Below are 26,173 nucleotides of genomic sequence, written 5' to 3'. Positions count from 1 at the left end.
ACACAGATAAAAATTCCTCAGGAACATTAGATGCAAAGCTCTTACACACACATGTATAAGAAAAAAATTAAAAAGAAGAAATCTGAGATACAGTTTTAACACATCAAATCCAAATATATATACTAAAAAGAGAATATATTGTTACCATGTGTGATTTATCACAACAATGCAGTTTATCATGTCATTTGAAAATTCACCAGCGTAATTTACCATATTAATGAACTAAGAAAGACAAACTCTATGATCATTTCAATAGACACAGAATTTCAACAACTGTTTCTAATAAAAACAAACTAAAAAACTTCTCATCAAACTAGGAATGCAAGATACATTCTCCAAAATAACAAATGGCACTTACAAAAAATTAGCTAGCATCATACTTAATTTTGAAAGACTGAATGCTTAGAAGATTAGAAATAAGGCAAAGATACCTGTTCTTACCACTTCCATTCAAGATGACACTGAAAAACCTTGCCATAGCAATTGGGCAAGAAAAATTTTAAAAGCCATCCAAAATGAAAAGCAACAGTAACAATTGTCTGTTTGTAGACAACACAATCTTATATACAGAAAACTTTAAGAAATATTGAACAATTCATCTCTGGAGGCATGTAAGCAGTATGGATTTTGAAAGGTGTACCAAAATGATAAAGTATAGTACTAGATGAATTTTTAAGATCCTTCAAACCCTGGATTTTCTTTTTTTCTTTTTCTTTTTCTCTTTTTACAATACTGTGGATTGAACTAAAGGGTGCTTTATCACTGAGCTACATTTATTTTTCATTTTTTACTTTGAGACAGGGTCTTGCCAAGTTGACCAGGCTGGCCTTGAACTTTTGATCCTCCTGCCCCAGCCTCCCCAGTAGCTGCAACTATAGAACTACAGGTGTGTGACACCACATCAAGCCCAAACATGGAATTTTCTATTGATATTCAAGCAGTGAGTGGAGTATGCCAAAGAAATTATAGAAAGAATGGTTACCCTGTGTTGAAAGGAGAGGGAAACAACTTTGTGCTGAAAGGGTCGAGAAGTCTTTGCAGAAGAAGCAACATTTGAGTTTTGCCATAGATGTTACATGGTATTGAGGAACAAGCACTTTGTTGGGAGTGACCTAGATCTACAGTGCAATGGTTGTAGGACTTTATCGGGAAAACAAGGTTAGTAGTCATTCTTATATTACTTGGATTTTTTTTTTAATTCTGAAAAGAGAAGCAGGCTATAGAGGTGTAAAGCCTCCACATGTGTGAACCCACCATCAGATAACTTTCATTTCCCTTGGTATCTGTGGTCTGCAAATCTGTGCTGTTATAAAGTAGCATTTTACACAGGTAGACACAAAAAATACACTCACCCATTCACAGATACTGGCAAATCTCAGCCACTTAAAAATAAAAGTGCAAGCAAATGAACACAAGCACACGTACACGTAAACTTATACCTGCACGTGCTCACATAGTCCTGCAGGAACACACAAGCAATAGGTATAGGGAGTCAAAAACTAGGAAAAACTAATGAGACAAAACAGGTTACCCAGTTACTGTTCCATGGCTAGCTCCTCAGTGAAAGGGATGCCTCCTCCAGTCAACATCATCAAACAGGCCCCGTTAAGCCCAGTATTCCAAACACTAGCCCATGTGGCTTTTTATGCCATCCATATCCTGGGCCTTTATGACCCATTTCATATCCACACCTCACTATAGTAATTTCTTCCTGATTTCAGAGGAAGCAAAGCAAAAAATAGCTCAGAGAGGAAAGTGAGAAAGATAGGAGAAACAAAAGGTGGAGAGAGACAAAAAGAGACTCATTCATTATTCATTCATTCCACAAATATTTGAAGGCCAGAGGTTATGGTAGGTCTTGGGAAGTCAACCTGGTTTAAAACGGACAAGTCATTTTTCCTCCCTGTGTTTATATTCTAATTGGGCAGTTAATTGAGAAAGTACACTTCTTTAATTCTTTCAGTAACCCAGTCATGGTTCAGGATTAACACTGTGAGTTTAAGGAAATACCACTAGATGGATAACCTTGAGCAAGTCTCAGTTTCTTGATCCTTAAAATGGGTGTAGTAAACACCAAGCCTCTTAAAGTTGTGAGGATTCAGAAAGATGCTAAACAAAGCACTTAGCTCAGGTCCTGGCAGAGGAAGTAGAGGCTCAATTAATGTTTTCTGGCTGGAAAAGAATAATTACTCAATGGAAGTCTCAACAGAGAGCAGGGAACGTAATCCCTCAATATGGATCACAGGTGAATGCTTAGCTTCTTGGCAGCCTCAGGAATTTAGAAAAACTCAGAGGAAATATTCTGAGTAACAAGCAAATATTGCTTTTTTAAAAGTCATTTTTTGTAAACACTCCTGCATACTCGGATCATTTCCAATTCTTCCTTCCCCGAAAGAACAGTTCATGGAGACCCATCACATCTCATTACATTACTCATACAGCTCATTAGAAAAGAAAATTCTTTGAATTTCTTCATCTCAGATGCAGAGGTAATATATTTACAGACCAAAGTTTTCAAACTTGAGACCTAGAAGTCTTCCCAAATAAAGAAAGGTGAAATCCTCTTCAGAATCAACTAGTCCTTCCTTATATGATTTTGAAGGTCCTACTCAGAGAAACCCTTTCCAACTACAACTTGCTATCTATCCTTGTTCAAAAGCATACAAAAAAATCATATATTGATGGGCACCGAAAAAAATCAGTGAACAATGACATTCCTTAATGCCTTCCCAAGTCAAACGATACTAACTCCCCAAAGACATTAGAAAATCAAGTTCCCCTCCATTGTCGTGTTCCAAAGAAACGAGAAGTCACGTACTTACCTGTGTAAAGGTCAGTGTCTGTGTATTCATCCACTTTCTTGTGCTGCAGAATATAATCAGAGACCTTGGTCCCAATAGCTGGCTGAACATCCACCCACTCCAAGGAGACCACAGTGCTGGAGGGCTCCACTGTTGGGGACAGCCGCAGCCTAGAGGAAATGACAGGAAAGGTTTCTTGTTTTCTAGCCAGCATATGCTGGAGTCCAAGAGTCTGCATGTGTCAAGATGAAGCAAAAGTTTCAGCCTAGATTCAGATCTTAATTCCATCTACCACCAAAACCTCGCATGGCCATAGACAATTTATTTCACTTGTTGAGGTCTCTGTTTCCTCATCCATAAAATGGGGATACGAAGAGCTGCATTTTAAGATCAATGTGGAATTTAACTAATTAATCCCTGAATACAGTATTTGCTCAAAGAAAATTGATTAGTTTTCCATTTATTGAAACTATATTCTCAAGGATGTCTCATTTTCAAATAAATTAACAGTGACTTCAAACATAGGAGCTTTCCATCTTTCTGCCATTCCCTTCAATTCCACAAAGTCTTACTCAACTGTCCAATATCCTCCAGTCTCTCAAAAGGAGACTTAGTACTGAATATTCTCTCAAAAAGAGCAGGAACCCTGGAATGAGTCCTTTTGTAAATCATAAAAAAACAGTATGACTGAAGGTTCAGTTATTCAACTGGATTGATCCTTAGAGATGATGAAGTATATGATTCCCTCATGTCACAAAATGCAGAAAATAAGGCCCAGAAAAGGGAAATGGCTTGCACAAGGTTACACAGCAAGTTGGAGATAGGACTGTAATGGTAACTCTGCTTATCCCCAGCCCAGAATCTTTGTTTTTCACATTATACCACACTGTCTCTTCAAGGACCATCTTATAAAGTGATTCTTCTCATCCTATGGAGGGGTATCATGGGACACTGCCTCATGAGCTTCTTTCTCTCTCACGCCAATACACCTCTGTAATTCTAGTCTTCCAATCAGGAAGACCTTCCTCTACTTCCCCACGTGACATTCCTGTATCAGGGCCTTCATGTACACCATTCCTTTTGCCTAAACCATGATTCCTGCTACCTGTTAACAGCCTGGTTGACTCCTACTATAATTCAGGCCTATTCCTGCCTTTTCCTTCTCTCTTCCACTTACACCTCCATTATTCTCCCTGTGGACAACTCTGTTTTTCTTTAAAGTTTTCTTATTCAAACTTTTAAATAAATCATATTTTCCCCTGGTATCTGTCTCCTCTGCTAAACTCCCCCCTCCACAAATGTACAAAATATGCCTTTTTGTCCATCGATACATTTATTCCTCAGTGCCTAGCACAAAACAGGTATTCAAAATTATTTGATGAACAAGTTAATAAAATGTAGTTCCTTAGGAGCGGTCCTACATTTTATCTCAGTAGCACCAATGCTCACAACAGGAATTGACAAAACAGTAGCCAGTGGCCCAGCAAACCTTTCTGAGTAGCCGAGTGAAGGAAGGAATGATGGTCTAAACAGTTTCATTTAAAAATAGCACACACTGCTGGGTGTGGTGGCGCATGCCTGTAATCCAAGACACTAGGGAGGAGGAGGCAGGAGGATCTTATGTTTGTGATCAGTCTCAGCAACTTAGTGAGTTCCTTAGCAACTCAGCAAGACTATGTCTCAAAATTTTAAAAAAATAAAAAGGATTGGGGCTGTAGCTCAGTGGCAAAGGGCCCCTGGGTTCAATATCCAGTACCAAAAAAAAAAAAGGAAGAAAAAAAAACCACACACTTAGATATCAGCATCCACCCCTGTACCATGCCTCCATTCAGCCAAAGGTCCCTTCTTTCCCAAAGAAGGAGGGTCATGGAGACTTCAGGGATCTGGTTAGGCACACTGGGAACAGAACCAAGATATCCTGGGCTGTCAAAGTAAGACTGTGAGTCCGCGAAAGGAGGCGCCAAAGGAAGAGGGGCCATACATACGTACACCGGCTGCGGAAGGGGGCTGCAGCTGGGGAGCCCACTGGCATCAAAGGCACTGAGGTCACACCTGCACCAGTCATCGATCACGTCCCCTTTCCCTGAGCACCAGTAGGAACTCATCAGTGCACTCTTGAAAGCCTGGAAGAAAGGATGACAGAAGAGATGATGGTGGCAGTGGAGCAGACTGAGGACAAAGGTGCTAACGCCGTGATGGCAGCTTGGAGGCCCTTAGGGCAGTCTTCCTCGGCACAGGACACCCTCTGTGCTTAAATCCCTAATAGTCTACCCACCAGGGTCTCCCTTCCTGAGCAATTCCTTATCCAGGGACCAGAATGATCATGGAGACACAATCCTAACAGCAACCACTGAGCACCTTCCCAGATCCTGAAACTCATCTACATTCACTATTCCACATTCACAGTAACCCCACATTGACGGATACCATTATCATTTCCCACCAGACAAACTGGAAAACAGAGGCACACAGAAAGTCTCTTGCTTGAAGTTCACAGATGGTATGTGACAGGGCTTGGATTCTGCAAGGTGGTCTGACTCCAGGGCCTGCCCTCATAAATACCTGGCTACAATGCTTGGTCAGATGACCAAGTGGCTGCCCTGCTGAAAGCCCTCCAGAAGCTTCCCAGAGTCCTCGAGGTTCAGGCTCAACTCCTTATTTTAGCTGCTGGTCCCCTCCCCAGTTCCATCTCTGACCATTCATCTGACCTTTTCCGGCACAGTACTATCCACTCTCCTGCAACCACTAACATTTCCACCAATGGTGAGTTTCTGTCTAAACGGGAGACAACCAACTTTTTCTATAAAGGATTGGAGAATAAATCTGTTCAGCTTGTAGCCAGGTGGTCTCTGTCACAATTACTTAACACTGCCTTTGTCGCCTGACAGTGACACAGATAATTATTTAAATAAGCAGGCACAGTTGTGTTCCAATAAAACTTTATTTACTAAGATAAGTGGCAGGCTATTTTGCATCTGAAGGCCATGTTTGGCTGACCTTTGCACTAAATGATGATCAATGTTCTATTTAATTGCAATATCCTTCATTGTCTCTCTCTCTCTCTCTCTTTTTTAATATCCTGTCCTCTGCCAGGATTATTCCCCTTCGTGTACTACAACTCACTCATTTGTTCTCAGATGAAACATCTCATTCTCTGGGAATCCCACCCTGACTTTCTTAAACTGAGGCTTGATCCTGCTCCTCTTCTGGATGCTGTAATGCCGGACCATTCCTGCCACATTTCCTTGCCAGTCTCACCCAAGAAGCACTCATCCCAACACAGGCAAGAACCAGGGCTCATTCCATGCACATTCTCACGGGGTTTAGCAACCTTTGTCTCATCAATATGTAGTGAATACATGAATGAACACTGAAAAACTGATCATTAACATTCAGTTATAAAGAGAACTTGAAAGACATAATAATAATAAAGCTGTTATTGTTCTTTAGTTGGGTCAAGGACAGCTGCAGGCCTCAAGTCTTTTCTTGTACTTTTTCCCCTCTCTCAGACACAGGCATGGAAGATACCCTCAACATGGTCTTGTGCTCTTATGCAGCCATTTCAAGGCTGTGGACATTTAGATTTTGTGACAGTTCTCTTTAAAGCTTAAGAATTCCAGAGAAGATGGATCTCCTTTACCAGGTGTGTGGTCTGTCAGTTCTGTGTACTTTCTTTCCTTCCATATTTTTTTTTTTTTACTTTTTATGTACTTTTTAAGTGAAAGTTGTATTCTATCTATCACCAAGGACACCTGATTACCCAGATGTCACTTTTTCCATCCCGCATTGTTCAGAAGACTCAACTGCAGAATGTTGTTTTCCCTTCTTAACTACCCAGGATGCCAATTTGGAAGGACAATGTGTGATCAAGAATGTTATTGTGTAAGCCTCCATCACATTTCTCCCAGAGGTTTTGACAAGAAGACTCTAATTATTCATACCACGTGTTCTTACCTCTATCCTCTCCTAGGGATGAACACATTATCTAATTTTTCCTGAGTAAAGTATAGAACCCACAGCAATGAAAAAAAAATCATAAAAAGCTAATGATCATGTGGCACCCAATTACACAGTTCAAAGTACTCTAAGTGAATTTAAAACTATAATCTTCATAATAGTCCTGAGAGACAGATATTATAAGCCTCATTTACAGATGAGGAAAATAGGAATCAGAGTAGTGAAGCAATTTTCCCAAGATTACGCAGCAAGAAAATGGTGGAAGCATAATCCCAGACAATATCTCTGTTTTTCCCAAGTACAGGTCTTTTCTGTTCAACCATGCAGAGCACTGGGATTAACTAAAGTAGGGTTGCCAAATTCAGTAAATAAAAGATAAAGGGTGCTCAATTAAATTCAAATTTCTGACATGTATTTTTGGTATCAAATGTTTGCATAAAAAGTGTATGGAATGGAGTTTAACATACAGTGAGAACAGTGTTCCTACTATGTGCCAGAACCTATACTGGGAACAAAGTCCCTTCTCCTACCAGCACCAGAAGGGGTTACTCTCTTGAGGACAGAAACCAGATGGTATGGCATGAGGTTATGCTGAATGTCAGACATTTTTCTCCCTCATTTGCAGGTTCCCCCTTAGTGAAATTAATGTGTACAACTGCTCATAGCTTAAGGTTCAGTAACATCTCCAGCCGGTACTAAGATCTTAATTACCATAATGGTGAAATCCAGGGCCATGAGGGAAAGTGACACAGATGGTAATATTGTGTTGGACTCCAGCAATGGAGAGAGAACATCCTGTTTTGTGTGTGTATATGTTTTTGTTTTTGTGTGTGCGCGCGTGTGTGTGTGTGTGTTAGTGAGAGTGTTGTATGTCGTTTTTGTAATCAATAGGAACTTGGGCTTGTGGAAAACAAAACAAAACAGGAAATCTCTCTGGACTTTGTGAGTTTCACCATCCAGGCAGCTCTTGGGAAGAAATCCTGCCTGTGAGTCTCCGCTGGCTCTTTCCCAGAACCCTGAGGAACAGAATGGGGACTGGTGCAATGGCCAGGCAAACCTTGGAGAGAGCACAAACACACTCTGATAAAAGGCTGACATCAAACAGGGAGCCCTTGCAAGGCTGCAGAAGCCAGCATTGTGTCAGTGCGGGATCACTCTTTCCTTACGTCTTCAGCCCTTGCAACACTCCATCTAGAGTCCAACTGGATCCCAAGGGAGGAGAATCGTAAAATGTTCCAGCTTCACAAGACTCTGTCTGCAAATCATCTAATCTAATCCATTTACAGATGCAGATACAGTGGCCCAGAGAGGCTAGCGGGCTGGCTCAAGGTGATAGAGTAACTTTGTGATGGAACTACTCTATTCCTCTTGTTAATGCTCAAAAGCACCCTCTGAGATGGGTTTCCTATCCCCATTTACAGATGAACATGGAGAAGGGAGGAACTTGATGAAAGTTCATTGGAATTCTGGCACCCTTGACCTTCCTAGGTCACAGTTAAATGCTAAGATTTCACCCCAAATATCCTTTCTCAGTTTCTCAGCTTTGGGTCATATGCTTGTGTATGTGTGTGTGTGTGTGTGTGTGTGTGTGTGTTTTCTCAGAGGAAAACAGAACCTTTTGCTGGAGCTACTATTGACTCCTGGCTTTTGAGGAAGTGGAGGGACCTAAAAAATAAATCTACTTAGTACAAGGGCTCCGTTTGCACGGTCATTGGTTTTCATAACAAAGGTTTACATTTCCAGAACTTGTAAATGCTTCCAACTTCTAGCTAATTAGTTAGCAAACCAAGTTGGTCAGGAGGAGAAAACAGCCACAAAAATGTTAAGCAATCAAAATAAACTAGGATTTATTCCTGCCTCTATTGTTACTTTCCTATTTGAACTTGCACAAGTGATTCTTCTTTCTGAGACTTAATCCCCATCTGTAAAATGAAGGGGAAGAAGATATAGTTTTGAAGTTTCAATAAATTCAATAAACATTCACCAAACTTCTTACTCCTGGTCATGTGCAGTCTGAAAGCAAAGAAAGGGAAGGAACAAGACCCTGTGGCTAACTTCAAAGCACTCAGTTTAATGGTAAAGACACACAAAGAATTAAAATTACTATGGTTTGAATGCTGTGAAGAAATACACACAGGAGGCTGTGGGAATACAAAGGAAGGGGCCCTTTTGGCTCTAAAAATTATGACATATCTTAGGAATCTTAAACTTTAGATATCCCGTATTTGATTAAGATATTTGGGGCCATCTACATAGGACATCACTAAGCCTGTGAACTAAATTCCATACTCCATACTTCCAATGACTGTAGGTTTTACTTTAAAAATTAATCTCATGTGCTGATACCAAGTCAGTTATTTTTGATATTGAGATGGATATGGTCTGCAAGACTCCAAAAAGATGCCCTGAAGTGTTCACTCTAAGCCTCATAGACTTTGTTATCTCCACCAGACTAATAAGCTTGGTCATATGGCTGCCTGATCCATACCAAATAAGGAGGGGAAAGGCTTTCTAAAGACAAAATAATCTATTATCTTTTGATCCCCTGGCTCCATTTCAGGGCTGTACATAGTACCTAACATGAAACATAAGTCAGTCAATATTTGTTGAATTGACTTAAAAGTTCATATAGAACGCTGAATGAAACAACCCAATTTATAAATGTTAAAAGCTAAGACAATGTGTACACTTGTGTACTTTTGTGATCTTCTTGTTCCCCAAGATTACTTATATCATCCATATCTATTTGGTGCTTCTAGGAGTCTTGGCTCCTCCCTCTATCTGAAAACAAACCTTCCTCCCCTGGAATCCTTACTATCTCTGGTGAACGTTAGTAATGCTTCTTCTATAGGAAATATCCATGACCTCTGCATTGGACTTCCTACCCCAATATCACCAACTCCAGAACATCCTCTCGCAGCTTTCTAAAACACCACTGCGTCTTCTATCTTCTTATTTGAACCTCTTCAAACGTTCCACTGCCTTCCTCAGCTGGTGTCTCTTCTCCCATCTTATCCCCACTGCTCCACTCTATGATCCAGAACACTCTCAATTGCTTATGCTAGTGCACTTGTTTCTTACCCATGCATATTTTTTTCATGCTGTGCCTTTGGTACAAAATACCCTACCCCCACTTCTTCCTTCTTGCTGAACTTCAGAAAATATTCCCTGCTACCAGGACCTTGCTATACCTGGAGAGATTTCTTTTTTCTCTCCCTCTTTTCTCCTCTCACTCAATTTTTACAGATTACACATTTCCTTGCAATTTTCTTGTTTATGTGTCCTTCTCACCTATCAGACAGTGAACTCTTCTAGGTCAAGTTCAGATGTATGAATCACTCTGTGAACACAAAATAGGTTCCAAAAATAGGTGTTAAACTTCATGGATGTGGAATAGGATGCTGTGACACAGATTAAACTTGGTTTTTTTGTTTTGTTTTGTTTCTGTTCTAGTCTTCTAGCAAGAGATGACAGAACTGTAATTGATCACCATAAAAAGACCAATTTATATTGACAGCATTGAAATGGGGAAGGGGTGGATAATGGAAGAAAAATTCCTTTTGGAGACAACTGGGATTAGTACCTGAAGGGGTGTGGGTTGAAAACTTTTTTCCCAGGAAGTGATTGAAGGTATAAAATAAGAAAATTTTTAGGGCCCCGGGAGAAAGAGGGGAGGAAAGGACAGTGGTTGATGTTCCTGATTTGTAGAGACACTAATTGCCGAACCCATGTTGACCATAAATTTAGTTGGTCGGGAGGATAAGGATTGCTGAACATAGGAAGGATTGAAGAGGGAATCAGCAAAATCTGCACAGAAGCATAAATACTTGCTTCTAGCCACCCTAGAACTCTGGGATAGGATCTCCCCAGGCCATCTGCTACTGAGGCATCGACACACCTTCTCATCATGGCTGCAGGAGATTCCAATCATTCATTTCTCTAGTAGCTATAGGAGATAAGAGAAAGGGAGCTAGGAACAGAATAAGATGTCCTCTGATACTGAGGAGGTTAACTGGTCATCCCGTTAAAATCAATGACTGCAAAATTAAGTAGCATGTGCAAGAACACATTTAGCAAAGTGGGTAGTGTTACTTAACTTTAGTATTCTTATTCCCAAACGAAGCATGAAGGTAGGTGTGCTGAGTCACTTCAATGATTATTTAAAATAGGTTGCAACTAATGATTATTTAAAGGAGAATAAAAGAAGGGAAATAGAAACCTTCAACTACATACATACCTAGAAGAACTTTGGTGTGTACAAAAGCATTTTCACTGGTATAGATCTCATAATGATGTAGTCATATCGTTATACATTTGTCAGAATTCACAGAATGTACAGTGCCAAGGGAACTCTAAAATTAATCATGGATTTTTGAAAGGTGATGATGTATCAATGCAGATTTATCAACTATAACAAACATACTACTCTGGTGGTATGTTGATAGTGGGTACAGCTGTGGGTATATGTGGGTAAGGGATATATTGAGATTTTCTATGAGGTCTACTCAATTGTGCTGGGAAACTAAAACTGTTCTTTAAAAAGTCAATTTTATGTCCTGCCAGACAACATCTGTTCCATAGAGGAGTTCACAAATACTGTTCATAGCTTGACAAAGAAAGGAGTGAAATGAAGAGAATAGACAACTCTTAATCCTTTCCTAATTATAGGTCTATTGCTTTTCAACCTTTGACTAAGATTAATTGTAGGGTCTAATTCTAGACCTGTGGTAGGGCATCTGCCTACTAACTTCTGAAAACTTTTTGACAACCTGTAGATGCAGAAGCTCTCGACAGCTCCAGAAAATTATAAGAGAGAAGCAAATAAAAGATCTGAGAAGGTACTGGCCCAGATCACATAACACAGTATAGAAAAGATCTACTTGAGACTCACAGCTTCAAATCCCAATCTTTACCTCTGGCTTCCTTCAGCCCATCTCTTCCCTTCAGTCTCAGTTCCCCCATTCAGTGAAGAAATACCAACTGGCAAAGACCCATTTCCTATATAAGAAATTGTGTAACTCAATCTACGACTCTATAAATCACAGAAATGACACCTAATTTCCGCTGTCAGGATAAACTTCACTTTTCAAGCCATTCTCCCCTGAATGATGAGAGTCCAACAGAACAACTCCTTAATCTAGATGACAGAATAAGACATTTAGAGCCAGCCAAGCCCCCTTCCTGCAACACTTACCTCTGCTAATGAAAAAATATTAGAGAAATAAATATACATCCCACTGAGACACTTACATGGGGCTCTGTCAGCTGTCTGTTTCATAAGATGTACACAGGCAAGATGATAGGGTATGTTCAATGATCCTCAGGCAAGAAGCTGTTCTTCTTGTCAATTATTCTCATATTTCAGCTCTCATCCATCTCATGAAGAGGATGGAGTACTAGATTTTAAAGCATTAAAAATAACACTGCATTTTTTGACATTTTTATATGCTAGACACAGCGTTCAATGCTTGCCATATAGGGAGTCATTTAATTTGCACAGTCACATCATGAATTGGGTACTCCTACTGTTGCCATTATGTAGGAGGTCAGACTAAAGACCCAGGAAGCTTGAAGTCCTCTTTAGTCACATAGTCAGTATTTAGTAGGGTTAAATCCAAACTCACATTTCATAAATTCCAAAACCTAAATGTTTAACCCTGTGGTAAGTTGTTGGCTAGGCTAAATTGTCTCCTTACAACTCTTTTTTTTTTTTTTTGGAACCAGGGATTAAACCCAGGGGTGCTTAATCACTAAGCAACATCTCCAGCCCTTTGTTATGTTTTATTTAAAGAGAGTCTTGCTATGTTGCTTACAGCCTATCTAAGGTCCTGAGGTTGACTTTGAACTTGCAATCCTTCTGCCTCAGCCCCCAAAGCTGCTGGGATTAAAGGTGTGCATCCCTGCATTGGGCCTCCATTCAACCCTAAAAAAGTTGAAATTTAAAAAGTATGAGGTGCCTGTGATCAGGTAACTTGATCACTATCACAAATTCAGAATGATTTGGAATTAGGATTCAAACACATCTTATTTAGAACACAATCCCCTTCTGTGTCTATCCTTCTTTCCTAAATATTAAGGAAAAGTGGTAATTGAGGAGCATCACTTATTCTCAGAAGGGGACAGCATGATTGGTTTCATTAGCCTTGCTCTGATGACTCCCAACCCCTTATTGGCCAGAAAAATATCCCAAAATATGTTACCAGGAATCTCCATTCAGTGAGACATTAATTGACTTTGAGTTCAACAAAATTGGGGTGGAAGGTCGGGGTCATTTCTGTGATCAGATATATTTGGAGTAGACTACATTAAACAAAACTAAATAGATTATTCTACATAGGACTTGGGAGCTGTTAACATGTTAACAGTTCCTGGGAAGTCCTGAGAAGGTAATGTATCAAATGTAGCATTCAACAAACATACTTGTCCATGGAACTTTGACTTTGATTGTGGTTCTAATGACATGTGGGGATGTGGAACTCTTCTTCAGGTTCTGCAAGTCTAGATTCTAGGTCAACACAAAACCTTCCACTAGCCAGGAGCTACCCAGGAAAGAGAGCTCATCCCAGTTCTGTCATTAAATGTTCAAGCTCAGCCATGTCAGTCTTCTCTGGACCTCAATTATCTTACATATACAATGAGAATACTGTACACTCTTATTTCTAAGGGCCTAACCTTCTGGTATCACCATGAGTGCAAGAACATGTGTAGCTATGGTTTCCAGACCAGACCCTGGGTTTCTTTGATTATGTGAGCCCACCATGATTCTGGTCACAGATTCTGCCACATCCTACTCAACTACTATAAGTCATTTGGACGCCTTTGTGCTGATGTCAAGTCCCCCAAGTCTTTGGCCCTTATTTCTCCTTCCTACTTTACTTCTTCACATTGTCCATTTAGCATTCCAAGCACCAGGCATGCTTCTCACTTCTTCTAGATTTTTAATGCTACTTCCTCTCTGTGAAACACCCTCCCTCTGACAATTTTCCTCCATTATTAATCCATGAACAACTCTCAGCTTAAAGACCACCTTTCTGGGCAACATTCCCTGATTCCCTAAAGTTGGGGCAGACACTTCCCATTGTAATGCACCTTCTCCTTCCTCTTCCTGTAACCAAATTTACTTTACTGTGTTATACTTCATTGTCTAATTGCTTATCCATCTTTCCTAATAGACTGTGTACATGTTGAGTTTGGGGGCCCTGTTTTGCTTACTATTCAATCTCTCATTCCTGATATAATGTTGGGTTCAGTAGTTAATTGACCAATTGGTCTATGATAAATTAACTAATATCAAGAATCCTAATACTGTCATACCTCTCCCTGTCACTTTGTGTTAGCTTGGAAAACTTCTCAGTCCAGCTCTGGGCTAATTCTGTGCTCTTAAGTTCTGCCTCATTCCTACTGGATGCTTCCTTTCCTCCTGCAAAGAGCCCAGGAACTCTGAGATAAAGTTCTTGGCTTAAAAACCTTCCACATCCTCCAATAGAATATGGAAGCATTTTTCAAACTTTGTGTTACAAAATACAATGAATAACAAGAGACAAATGCAAAATTTCTCTGAACACATTTTTTTCTTAAATATTTATACAAACTACACATTCTACTCTACAATAGATGGATTTTTTAAAAAATATAAACAACAGAATTTTTTCACAAAACGACTCTCATGGAGAAGTCCCTGGGCCTTGTTTCATCAATGACTTGAAGTGCCTGATTCAGTTTCAGATTCCCAGGCTGAACTCAGACCCTCTAAATCACAATATTAGGGCAGACAGTCCAGAATCTATGATTAAACAAACTCCTAGGAAAGTCTTATGTAATAAATATTGAGTTTGAGTATCTCTTATCTTTTTATCCTGTGGCTTTGGGTATGTGTTGGTACTTCATAATGTATCACCCTGGGTTTGGGCATTCCAGTTTGAATATTTAAAAACCTATAGGATGTTAACAGCTATTTCCCAAGCATCAGATATAAGAGTTTAGTTTGGTGGTTATATCTGAACTAAATAACCCTATTGCTTTGAACAAGGCTAGTTGGACCACAGGTGGTTAATTAATATGACCAGGACCAATCATAAATTTTCTTGGTAATTTAGACGGACATGCACTTTGGTCTTTCTGAGGGTTTGAAATAGTATTAGATAAAAGTTTGGCTAGGCTAGGCATGACATTTAGTTATGTACCTGGAAGCCAGAAAAGATGGTGTGAGTCAGGGGAGAATGAGGAAGAAAGAGAGGGGGAGGTGGGAGAGAGAGACAGAGAGAGCAAAAGGCAGCCCAAGTACAGAGAGAAACAGACTCCAGAATTATTGCTGAGGATGTAGCTTGTCTGTACTCTCTCCTTGAGTTACCTGCTATCATTGTAATAACTTCTCCTTTTTGAGAAAGTTTCAATCAGTTTCTGTTTCTTAGCATTAGAAAAGATTTGACAAGTATAAATATTAGGCCTCTTGGCTTGACACAAGGCTCTTCACAGTGATACCAGTCTCTGTAGCCTCATGTCCCACTACCATAATCTGTCCCCATTCTGTTTACCAGATACATTGAATCACTAGTGCTGGACCAGGCGGGCAACAAAATTTTATGCCCTTGTGTCTTCATACATGGATTTTCTTAGCCTATGATATCTTTCCTTCATCCTACCTCTGATCAAATGAAACTCATTCTTTAAGACTCCCCACCACAACTATAATCTCCAGAAACAAACACTTCCCGAATTTCTCAGAAGAACTGAAGTCACCCACTGTACTTTGGACAACACATTTGTTAGTGACCTTACTACATTTTATTGAATTGTTTGTTTTCCCTTTCCACAGACTATGAGTTCTTTACCTTATGGTATCAGAAATTCTTTGTATGAAGCATGACCCAAGGTAGGTGCTAAATAAATGCTTATTGTATGAAAAGTGTTGAATGGATGGATGGTACAGTCTGAGGAACAAGAAGATTGGGAGCTCCTGGGGTGTCCCAATGTGATCCTAATAGACCTACTCAGTCATTAGGGCAATAGATTTTGCTTACTTTGTTCTAAACTATCTCCAGACCATTTGTCCTGCCTGTCACTGAACTGATAGCAATTGTGAAAGTGATGAATAGCAGACCAATTATGAGCAATAGGAAACATCAGTTATAACTCCAGGGAGAAGATGCAGCCATATCAGTAGCCTCATCCATCTAACTGTGAGTCATCTTCCCAAGGCATCTTGCCCTGTGACCTTGAACTGCCAAGGGTTTCTTAGCTTTAGACAAATCCAAGTTCTTCAGAGGAGAGCTCCTCTTCCCAGCCTATTTCCTACAAGGCGTTGCTCCTGGCCTATTCACTCCTGGAAGGGGAAAACTGGATGAAACTCATCAATTTTCCCAAAGGGAAGTCCTTAGCCAAGGATCCCAACCCCACCCAATAGACAAGACCTGTCTTCTAAGGCCTGCTATCCTTTGACAGATAGTAACTCCTCTCCCTTGTGGTGAGAACATCTGGAGATGAGAGGCGGATGGAAAGGTTTCATGCGGAGGATTTGTCCAAGACCGTGGAGTTTACATTGCTAAATGCTAGCTTAAGTTAATGGCAAGTTCCTGAGTGAAGAACTAGACAATTTCCCTTCTGTGGTCACTGGTGATCTCATTTTTCCAGTATGCTCATGTTCCCTTAGGAAGCATCTGAGGGAAGAAGCCTCTCTGACTGATTGGGCTTCCATGGATGAGGCTTTGAATGGAGGCAAGGAGAGAAAATTCAGAGGATAACAGAGGGTGTGTTCAATCTAGACCTGTACTGGGCTTACCTTGGCCTTTGAAAGGGAGGCTTGAAAATGTACCTGCGGAAGTTATGAAAGAGGAGATTCATTATAACCTTTCCATCATGGCAAATTGAATTCTGAGAAGCCTAAATCATTTAATCCAGAATAAGATTCTACACAGGCTGGAAGACCAGCAGGATACAGAGGTTAAGAATATGGTATTGAACAAGTAGGTGCAAACCCTAGTGTTATCACTATGCCACAAGTTAATAGTAGTGACTCTAGCTCTCTAAATGTTGAAGTACTTCACTTGCTACATGATAAATGGGAATATATTAAAAGCTACCTCAATAAGAACTGCTATAAGTATCATTTTTAAAGTGCCTAAAAGAATGTCAGATATAGACCCATATCCACACACATTCATATATTGATATTAAATGAATTTTAACTAAGTCCTGAATGTGAAGATTCTCTAAACGAAAGTAAATTTATAAATATAACAATAAAAGTTAGGCATGTTTATTTATGTCATAAGAGAGTCTGAACAAATCTACACTTATCTAGAATTATTGTATTCTTTTTAATATTTTATATTGGAAATTAAAAAAAAAAAAAACCGTCACTGGAACCAACTATCCAAGATACTATATTTGCCTTTGGGGCAGTGTGACTTTCCTTGTGGCCTGAAGGCAAGGCAGCTAGTATTTATTTTGCATTCACTCCATACTGGATACTTTGATCAGAAACAAGAGCAGAAGACAGGAGAAGCAAAAAAAGGAAAGGGGAAAATGAGTGGGAAGGTAATGAGCAAAAAGGAAGAGGAAAGAAACTGTTACTAATATTTATCAAGTTTTTTAATTATACAAGGCATTGCTAAATGCTTTACATGCATAATTTTATTGAACAATAACTCTAGTGTTAAATACCATTAGCATTCCCACGGAGATCCTCAGCAAATAAGTTATATCCCCATAGTATATAGTAAGAGGATAATTTGAATCTCCACCTATCTGATTTCTGTACATCATCTTATGTAATATCTAGAATCACTCTATGAAGCAGGTCCTCCTATTATTCCCATCTTCCAGATAAGAAAAGAGAGCTATAGTAGACTGTGGTAAATGTAGTGACATCCAACAGATAAGCATGAAATTAGAATTCAAACCTAGATCTGGTCTATGACATCCCACTAACCCCCCACAAAAGTATGTCTACTTTGAATGTAACTAATACCCTCAATAAATAAAAAGGTAAATAAACTAATTTATGGTTTTATCTATATCTATGTACATAGCTATATCTTCATACCTATATCTTCATCTATATCTACATACCTCTGTCTTAAGCTCCATTCAAAATGGGTATCTGCACATATGAGAAATAACAACCAGGGAAACATTGTAAAAGAATGGGAAGAGCCTTACTAACACATATCCCCCATGCCCAAGAAGCTACCATGCTTCCACTTAATGATCCTCCCTCCAATGTTTTTTAAGAGAACCAATAACTGCCCCCACCATAGAAAAGATCTTGTTGGAAAACAAATTAAATTTGAAGGAACCAAGTCCAAGCTATTTTGAGAGTGGATATATGCTGCCTACAAAAGGATTAACAACAGGGGTTTGAATTGCATTAATAGAGGGTCTTTAGCATGATATTCTCCAACTCCATCCATTTACTGGCAAATGCCTTAAGCGAAATAAGCCAAGCCCAAAAAACCAAAGGCTGAATGTTTTTGCTGATATGCAGATGCTAATTCACAATAAGGGGTGGGGGAGGATAGGGAAGAATAGAGTTACTTTATATTAGACAGAGGGAAGTGAAGGGAGGGGAAGGGGTATGGTGGTAGGAAGGATCATGGAGTGAAACAGCATTACATGATCCTTGTGATCCTACAACATGTACAGTCAGAAAAATGAGAAATTATATTCAATTTATGTATGATTTATCAAAATGTATAAATGCATTCTCCTGTCATGTACAATTAATTAGAACAAATAAAAAATCATAAAATAAAATATAGAGGGTATTTATTGAGTTTTCAGTCAAAAACTTCAATTGGACTACAACAGAATCTAGCTTCCACTAGGCTGAAAATGACTAAGACATGAGAATGAAGCTTTACCAAGGAAAGACCAAGAAGAGAATAGTGGCAGGAGGGACTCTAGAATCTAAGGAATGCTATTTGATGATAGAAGAGGCTTTCCCTTGTCGAAGTGTAGGAAAAGGAGCTGATGAGGATGGAAGCTTTGTAGACCAAAGTGTGCAAAATGCCCAAAGGCACACAAATTTTGCAGCCAAGTTGATATTTCAATCCTCATTTCTTTGATTCCAGAACATATGCCCTGCCTACTAAGTCAAGAGCTAAGACTTGCTCATTAGAGTGTTGATGGATGGGACTAGAAACAACAAGGGAAGAAAATGTATAGGAAAATATTTTGATTTGACATAAAAAAGGATGTTATAGTAATGAAGGAAGAAGCTACTTAGGGAGAAGCTACTTGGAGAGTAGAAAAGAATCAAGTCACAGGTGAGGGTATCCCTTCTATGCTTTTCTTCCTTATGGACATGTATGTGATCATAAAATAAAATAGTTAAATGTAGAGATGGAGGAGAAAGGGGAGCAACAGGAAGCAAAGAAGGAAGATAAGACAAGTACGAGTTTGTCAGCATATACCATGCACCAGGCATGCAGCTGAACATGGTATCACCCAACTCATTTAATACAACAACCTTCGAAATTAAGATATATTATTACTAAGCTTATATCACATCTGAGAGAATTAAGGTTAAGAGTCCCTTGCCAAAAGTCACATTGGAAAAAAATAACCAGGATTGACAGATTTGACCTGCATCAGAAATAAATAAACTCTTAACTGCTAGAGTAGAAAGCACAAGTTCTTCTATGTGATCCCTTTGGTCTATAGGCCTATCAATTCTGGCTGTGCAGATTGTTAAAAAAAAAATGATAATAATCAAGTCTGGCCAAGCTTGTAGGCCTAACTACCAAATTGCAAGAAACACGGGGCCAGAAGAGCATGCTAATCACACAACCGGGATTCAATCACAATGAGCAGAATCCAGGCTCTGGGATTTTAGTGAATAAACAACTCAAGTTTATCACTGCGATATCCCAAGAAATAAAAAAGAGAAGGAGGGAGAGACCTATAGATTAAGAGACCTACTTAACAGCCAAACATGACATTCGAATCTTATTTATACCACACTTGGAACAAACAAACTGGTACCAAAGACATAAGACAATCTGTTACACATGAATGGTGACTGGAGGTTTAATACAAAGAAATTACTGTTAATTTGAAAAGTTTGGTCATAGGATAGAGCCTAATTTTTGTGTTTAACTTTTAGACATGTAAACTTCAATATTTATGTATACAATTATATAATGTTTGAGATATTTGCTGAAAATTGCCAAGGCAGAGGGGAAGTGGAGGAGAGAGCAAATGATGCAGCCTTGGCATGAACTGATCATTGACGAAAGTAGGTAACAGGAACAGAGAGGTTCATCATGCTGTTCCACCTTCATCTATGCTATGCTTTTTTAAACAAAATTACTTTTAGGGTGAGTAACAGATCCTAGAAATTAACAGTGCTCCCTAAAATGATATAATTCGGAGACAAAGCTAAAACCAAAAAGAAATAAATGACCCATGAAGAAATCAGAATTCTTATAGTCCTCCCCTCCTCTCTAGATATGAATTTATGGCAGGGAACCCTTCTGCTCAGAGAAATAGGGAATGGTGAGCTCTTTTGACCCGGAAGTCACCACACAGACAACTGTTTGTGAAATGGTACAAACTTATGCTGTTTTCAACTGCATATGCCTGATAAATTTTGAGGAAAGTCTGGAATGAGTTATTTTTTCTTCTTTTTTTTAAATTTTTTAAAATTTCTTTTATTTTTTTCTTCTTAGATCAGAAAGAAATAGAGAGTGAGTTGGATTGTTGGTGAATTCTCCACGCCCTTAGCATCACTGCTGACTGACGCTGCCTAATGACCCAAGAAGGGGTCTCTGTGAACAGGGCTAAGCTCCAACGCTGACGGGGCCTGCAGCTCGCTCTGTTCCTGGAAGCCCAGCACTGCCCTGGCGGGGCAATCTTCACATGTCGCCCTCAGATAAATGATGCTGGTGGAAGGAAAGAGGGCGTGAGGGACGACTGCAAAAGGAAATCCAGACTTGGCTCTGATATTCGCTAGCCCTGTGTGACTTCAAGGGATGGTTGCTTACGCTCTCTGAGACTATGACTCCTTATCTGTAAAATGAAGGTAAATATTGTTAGCTTTGCACTGTTGAGAGGATTAGAGGAGTCAGTGTAGGTGAAAGCACCGTGTGAGCATGCCCACGCAGGCTGGTGCCCTTTGCACTCTCTCCATTTATTGTTACTTAAATATATTCATTCTAGCATGTGCCAGGTATGGCATGATAAGCTGTTAGTGCAATGCAGAGCAAAATCTGGTCTAGTCTCTGATCTCATGAGGTTTACCTCCTAATTTTACTAGAAAATATTTTGACTCAATGTAAGGAAAAGCCTTTTCTCACCAGGGAAACAGGATGCTCAGGAGTCACTGAGCAAGCAAGCCACTTGAAAACTGGAAATGTTCACAAACTCTACCATCTCTTGCAAGGTGTGGAAGGAAGGAATCAAAAAAGAGACTAGAGTTGAACCAAATGCCTACATAATCCCTCCTGTCCCCGAGGTCACTAACTCTCTTTCTCACACCCACCGTTGTGATCGGAAAGTGAAATAACAAAAGATAGAGGAGGAGATGCAGACATTAATCAAACAATTACAAAAAAAGCCTAAGTAGAAAGTAGAATAACTGCTATAGAAGAGAATTGAGAAAATAAGTCAACAGATAAACACACAGGAGGATTTTCAAATCTAGAAGCCTTGGCAATCTGACGAGTGCTTGCTAAGGGGAAAGAGGGAAGGAAAAGAGTGAAATGCACGCCAAGGACAGGGAACAGCCTGTGCGAAGGCTCCTTGGCAGGATAAAACTTAGTGTTTCCAGAAACTGGAAAATGATGACTGTGGCTAAGGCAGAGAAACAAAGGAAGGAGTTCAAGGTAAGTTTTAAGAAATTAGAAGGGTTGTGTACAAGGGTCGAAAACATAGCTCACCCGTAGTAAGCTTGCCTCGCATATATGAGGCCCTGGATTGAACAACTAGCACAACAAAAAACGAATAGAATTTTAAAAAAGGGTTCACTCCAAGCAGTCCCTTGTAAACCATGGTAAGAACCTTGGTCTTGATCCTAAGAGATCAACTGAAAACCACTAAAGTGTTTTAACTGAGGAAACTGTTGTGAGCATATTTTAGTTCTCAAAATATCACTCTGGTTGCAAGAAGGAGAATAGATTAGAAGGGACATGGGTCAATATTAGCCAGTAGGAGGCTATTCCAGAAAAGACTTGGATTAGACTGGGTAAAAGCAAACCTATTTATGAAATTCTAAAGACAAATGGATTGTTGTGTTGGGCAAATGCATTCGGCCAGAGAGGAAAGACATGTATGGAGGATGAAACCCTTGGTTTCAGGTACAAAAACAGATAGAAAACACTACCAAAAGAAAGGCAAGGTCATTCATGGAAAATGTAGTAGAGTGGTCTACAAGGGAAACAAATGAAGAGAAGTCATTACATTTCCAGTGGGAATTAATGGGGATGAATCAATGCAGATAGCAGATGGAGTCTACTTTTTCAAGAAGTTTGGCTTTTAAGAAACAAAGAGTCATACCATTTGATACTCCGAGAAACTATAGTCGTACTCCATTTGTATAAAATGAATCGAAATTTAAAAAAAGAAACAAAGAGCCAGAAGTTGGAAATAGTAATGGAATGAAGTGATAGTGTCTTTAATACACTTTGGGCCTCCATTAATTACACGTTATTTTAAATGCGAAAAGAAATTGCCAGGCACAGTGGGGTATGTCTGTAATTCCAGAGACATGACTGAGGCAGAGGAGTGCAATTTCAAAGCCAGCCTCGGCAACTTAGCAAGGTCCTAAACAACTTGACAAGATCATGTTTTGAAAAAAAAAATATATAGAGAGAGAGATTAAGGGCTGAGTATGTGGCTTAGTAGTAATGTACCCCTGAGTTCAAACCCCAGTAACAACAACAGCAGGAGCTGACGGGAAATAACCAGGAGAAGAGAGAACAGCAAAGAGAGGTGTTCAGGTAGAAACTTTGCTCTGCTAGTTCGTTTGCAGGACCTTGGGGCAAGCATTTTAACTTCTCCATGCCTCAGTGTTCACATCCAGAAAAGAAAGAGAATGACGTTACCCATCATATGAAGCTGAGGAGTGATTCAGCAAGCTAAGCCCATACATTGCTCTAGCTGAACTCCTGCCGACTCTGCAGAAGTACAAGGGGAAGACGCTCTGCCTTTCTCTTTCTTCTTATATTCAACAACTGAATTCAATGTCCCATAACAAATGCTCTACTCTTTGACATTGAAAAATGTTTGCATTTGCTAAGACCATATGTCTTCTATATCTTGATGAATCTGCTAGTTTTCTAGTCCCATGAAAGAGCCGTTTCCCAGTTTCATAAGTAGGCAAGCCAAGTATTAAGTTCCTCTTTTGTAATTGACCATGAGTGTGTTGAGTAATATGCGGATTATTTCCCCCTTCTTTTCTTTGATCTTCCCTGTTGCCAAGGATTGCCTGACAGCCTGATTCCTGGCCAGTTCACCTCCTTTACAGAATCCACCAAGATGGAGAGGAAGTGGCCCACAAGAACAGAGAAGAATTAAGTTAGATTATAAGAAGTACTTGACTTTCTCAATCCCTATATACAAGAATTCCCCGAAGAAATTTCAAAATAAGAAAGAGCTATGAACCCAGGTTTCAGTTGGTGGTTCTTAAGCTCAGTGTGCGTCAGAATTACCTGAGGAGCTAGGAAGAGTGCAGAATCCCAACTCTAACGCCCAGAGAAACAGAAGAAGGAAGGCCAGGAAGATGCAGTCAACAAACATTGTCCCTATCTCACTCCAAGTGATTCTGATCCTTTTTGAGATACTCTGAGATTCAGATCTGCACTTAACACTGTGCTCTCTCTGTCTTTTCAATACTATGGATTGAAGCAGGGCCTCAAATTTGCTAGGCAAGCACTCTACCATTGAGTTGCATCCCCCTCCCTTTTATTTGTTTTATTTTGATTCAGAGTTTTGTTAAGTTGCCCAGACTGGCTTCAAACTTGTGATCCTCCTCAGCTTCCCAAATGGCTGGGATTATAGAATTATGCCAGCACACCTGGTACCACTAAACATGGTTGATCTCTCTTATTTGATTTGACTTATTTTTTATTCATTTATTTGTTTTTTGGTACCTGAGATTGAACCCAGGGGGACTTAACTACTGAGCCACATCCCTGACCCTTTTTTTATGTTTTATGTTGAGACAGGGTCTTGCTAAGTTGCTGAAGCTGGCTTTGAACTTGCAGTCCTCCTGCCTCAGCCTCCTGAGCCACTGGGTTTACAGGCATGTGCCACTGCACCGTCCTTATTTCCGTTTTCTTCACTTTTTCATATTGTAGTATTTACTGAAGTGATTGCTTATTTTCTGTCTTTTACATACACTCCAATAGAGACTGAATTTCCAGATGTTAGAGATACGTGACTGCTTTGCTCCCTGATGCATTCCAAGTGCCCAGAACAGTGTCTGGCCTTGACAAGCACTTAATCAATATATGTTAAAATTGCTTGGACTGAATTCCCATTCTCCACAACTATCTCATGTTTGGACTTCTGCAGGAAACCCCCATCCCAACTTAACTGAACCTCTTATTTCAGTAATTTAACATGGGAGTCAAGGATACTCAGAAAATTTGCTGATGCCATGAATCTGTCTCCTAGAAGAAAAAAAAAATACAAATAAATGCATAATTCTGCATCAGTTTTCTGAGATTGGAGTGTCCAAAGATCCTTTAAAGTCAAGGATATACAGACTTCAAATGAATAACTCTTGCCCTAAAACCAGATTTAATACCTGAAATTCACTTCCAATGTTGCTGTCATGATTAGCCTAAACCTTACCTCCAGTTACATCTCTCCCTTGGCCCAAAATCTTAAAGGGCTCCCTAGAGTTTACACAGTACCCACATCTCTCAAAGCAGCATTCAAAGTTGCCCCCAAACCTGGTGCCTTAGTATGTACCTGTAGTCCCGATTACTTGGGAGGTTGAAGTGAGATCGCTTGAGGCCAGGAGTTCAAATCTAGGCTAGGTAATATGGTGAGACCCTGTCTCCTTCCCACCCCAGAAAAAAATACTGCCCACAACTCAACCATTTACGTAACACATTTCTAGATTTTATCTCTGCAAATACTGTAGATCTGTAGCAAAAGTAACTAAACTCGTAAGTTTTTGACTCAGATATCTTGGGCTTGAATTCAGTCATCCTACAACTCACTAGCTGTGTGATTTTAGATATCACTTTCCTCTCTATAAGTCTCAGGTTTGTGTTTTGTTGTTTTAATTTGGGGAAATTAGCACAATAGCATATACTTCAATGTGTTGAAGGCTGACAATGAATGAGAGAATACACATTATCACACATAGACCAACTTTTAAAATACGGAGCACACTAGTTGGCACTCAGTAATTAGTAAGTTTTATTTTTCTCTGTTGTTTGGCAGATAATTTTTCCTTTCTCCTTCTTTTCTTATGTACCTTAGTCTAGATGAAGGTTTGACAAACTTTTGGTGTAAAGGGAAGAGATACTTAGGACTTCTCCGCCATACTATTTTCCATGGCTAGTACTCAACACTGCTGTTGTAGCAGGAAAGCAACTATGGATATTATGAAACTGAATGTATGTGGCCATGTTTCATAATCATAAAAGCCAATGAGTTCCAATTGGACTAGCTTTGATTATGAATAGACCTTAGTTCAAGAGTCTCTGGGCCTCAATCTCCTCATCTCTTAAATTAGGATAATAATAATATTTTCCTCATAAGATATTGGATGGTTAAATAAGAAGAAGCATGTAAAGCCCTTAGCACAGTTTAAATTATTTTTACTATTTCATTAAATATTTTGTTAACATATTTTGTTAAATATTTTGCAGGTATTATTAACTTCATTGATAGACCTTCCTCAGCTCTTCTACTGCCTTCACTTCCCCAAGAAATTTTCCAGATTCTCTCTCAGAGTTTTTTTCAGTTTGTCTTCTAATATTATTGTATCTTAAAATAAATCATGCATTAATGCAGAATATGCAAATAATTATAACTGCTTATGTGGCTTCTGCCTCTTTCACTAGACCGTGAGCTCCTTGAAGGCACAATCTGTACCTTACTCCCCTCTGTATCACATTTCCTAGCACTGTATCTGGCACACAGTAAGCACCTAATACAAGGTGACTGTAAGAATAGTGTTGGTGGAGGCACAGTGAAGGCCTGGTTTTCTTGGTGGTGGTCACAGCCATGGTGATGGTGGTAGTGATAGGTGGTGGTAATGGTGGCTGTCTTGCATGTGGTGTTGATAGTAGGGGTAATAATTGGGGTAAGGAGACTTGCTTATTAATTTCTTTTCAAAGAGTCTCATTTGGAATTCTCTTCTCAGTTTGAGTCAAGAAATGGAAATGAAGCAAGTAGATCTTTCTGGCAGAAAGAAAGATCTGCAGGAAGGTTGGGCAACCACAACAAGACCAAAA

The 26,173-nt window shown here is 39.5% G+C and overlaps 1 protein-coding gene across 6 annotated transcripts in view; it reads right to left on the bottom strand.

Annotated features, from left to right (window-relative positions):
- Astn2 (astrotactin 2) overlaps positions 1-26,173 on the bottom strand; it is an 851,054-nt gene that overhangs the window by 144,668 nt on the left and 680,213 nt on the right. For all 6 annotated transcript variants that reach the window (XM_047524417.1, XM_047524419.1, XM_047524418.1 and 3 more), the window contains 2 exons: positions 4,791-4,924; positions 2,823-2,971 (listed from right to left, as the gene is read on the bottom strand). In XM_047524417.1, the coding sequence (XP_047380373.1) occupies positions 2,823-2,971; positions 4,791-4,924 (283 nt within the window). The remainder of the gene's footprint in view (positions 1-2,822; positions 2,972-4,790; positions 4,925-26,173) is intronic.

This window comes from Sciurus carolinensis, chromosome 14 (assembly GCF_902686445.1).
Source record: "Sciurus carolinensis chromosome 14, mSciCar1.2, whole genome shotgun sequence".
In the NCBI taxonomy this organism is placed as follows: domain Eukaryota; kingdom Metazoa; phylum Chordata; class Mammalia; order Rodentia; family Sciuridae; genus Sciurus; species Sciurus carolinensis.
This window is presented reverse-complemented; position numbering and strand designations above follow the sequence as displayed.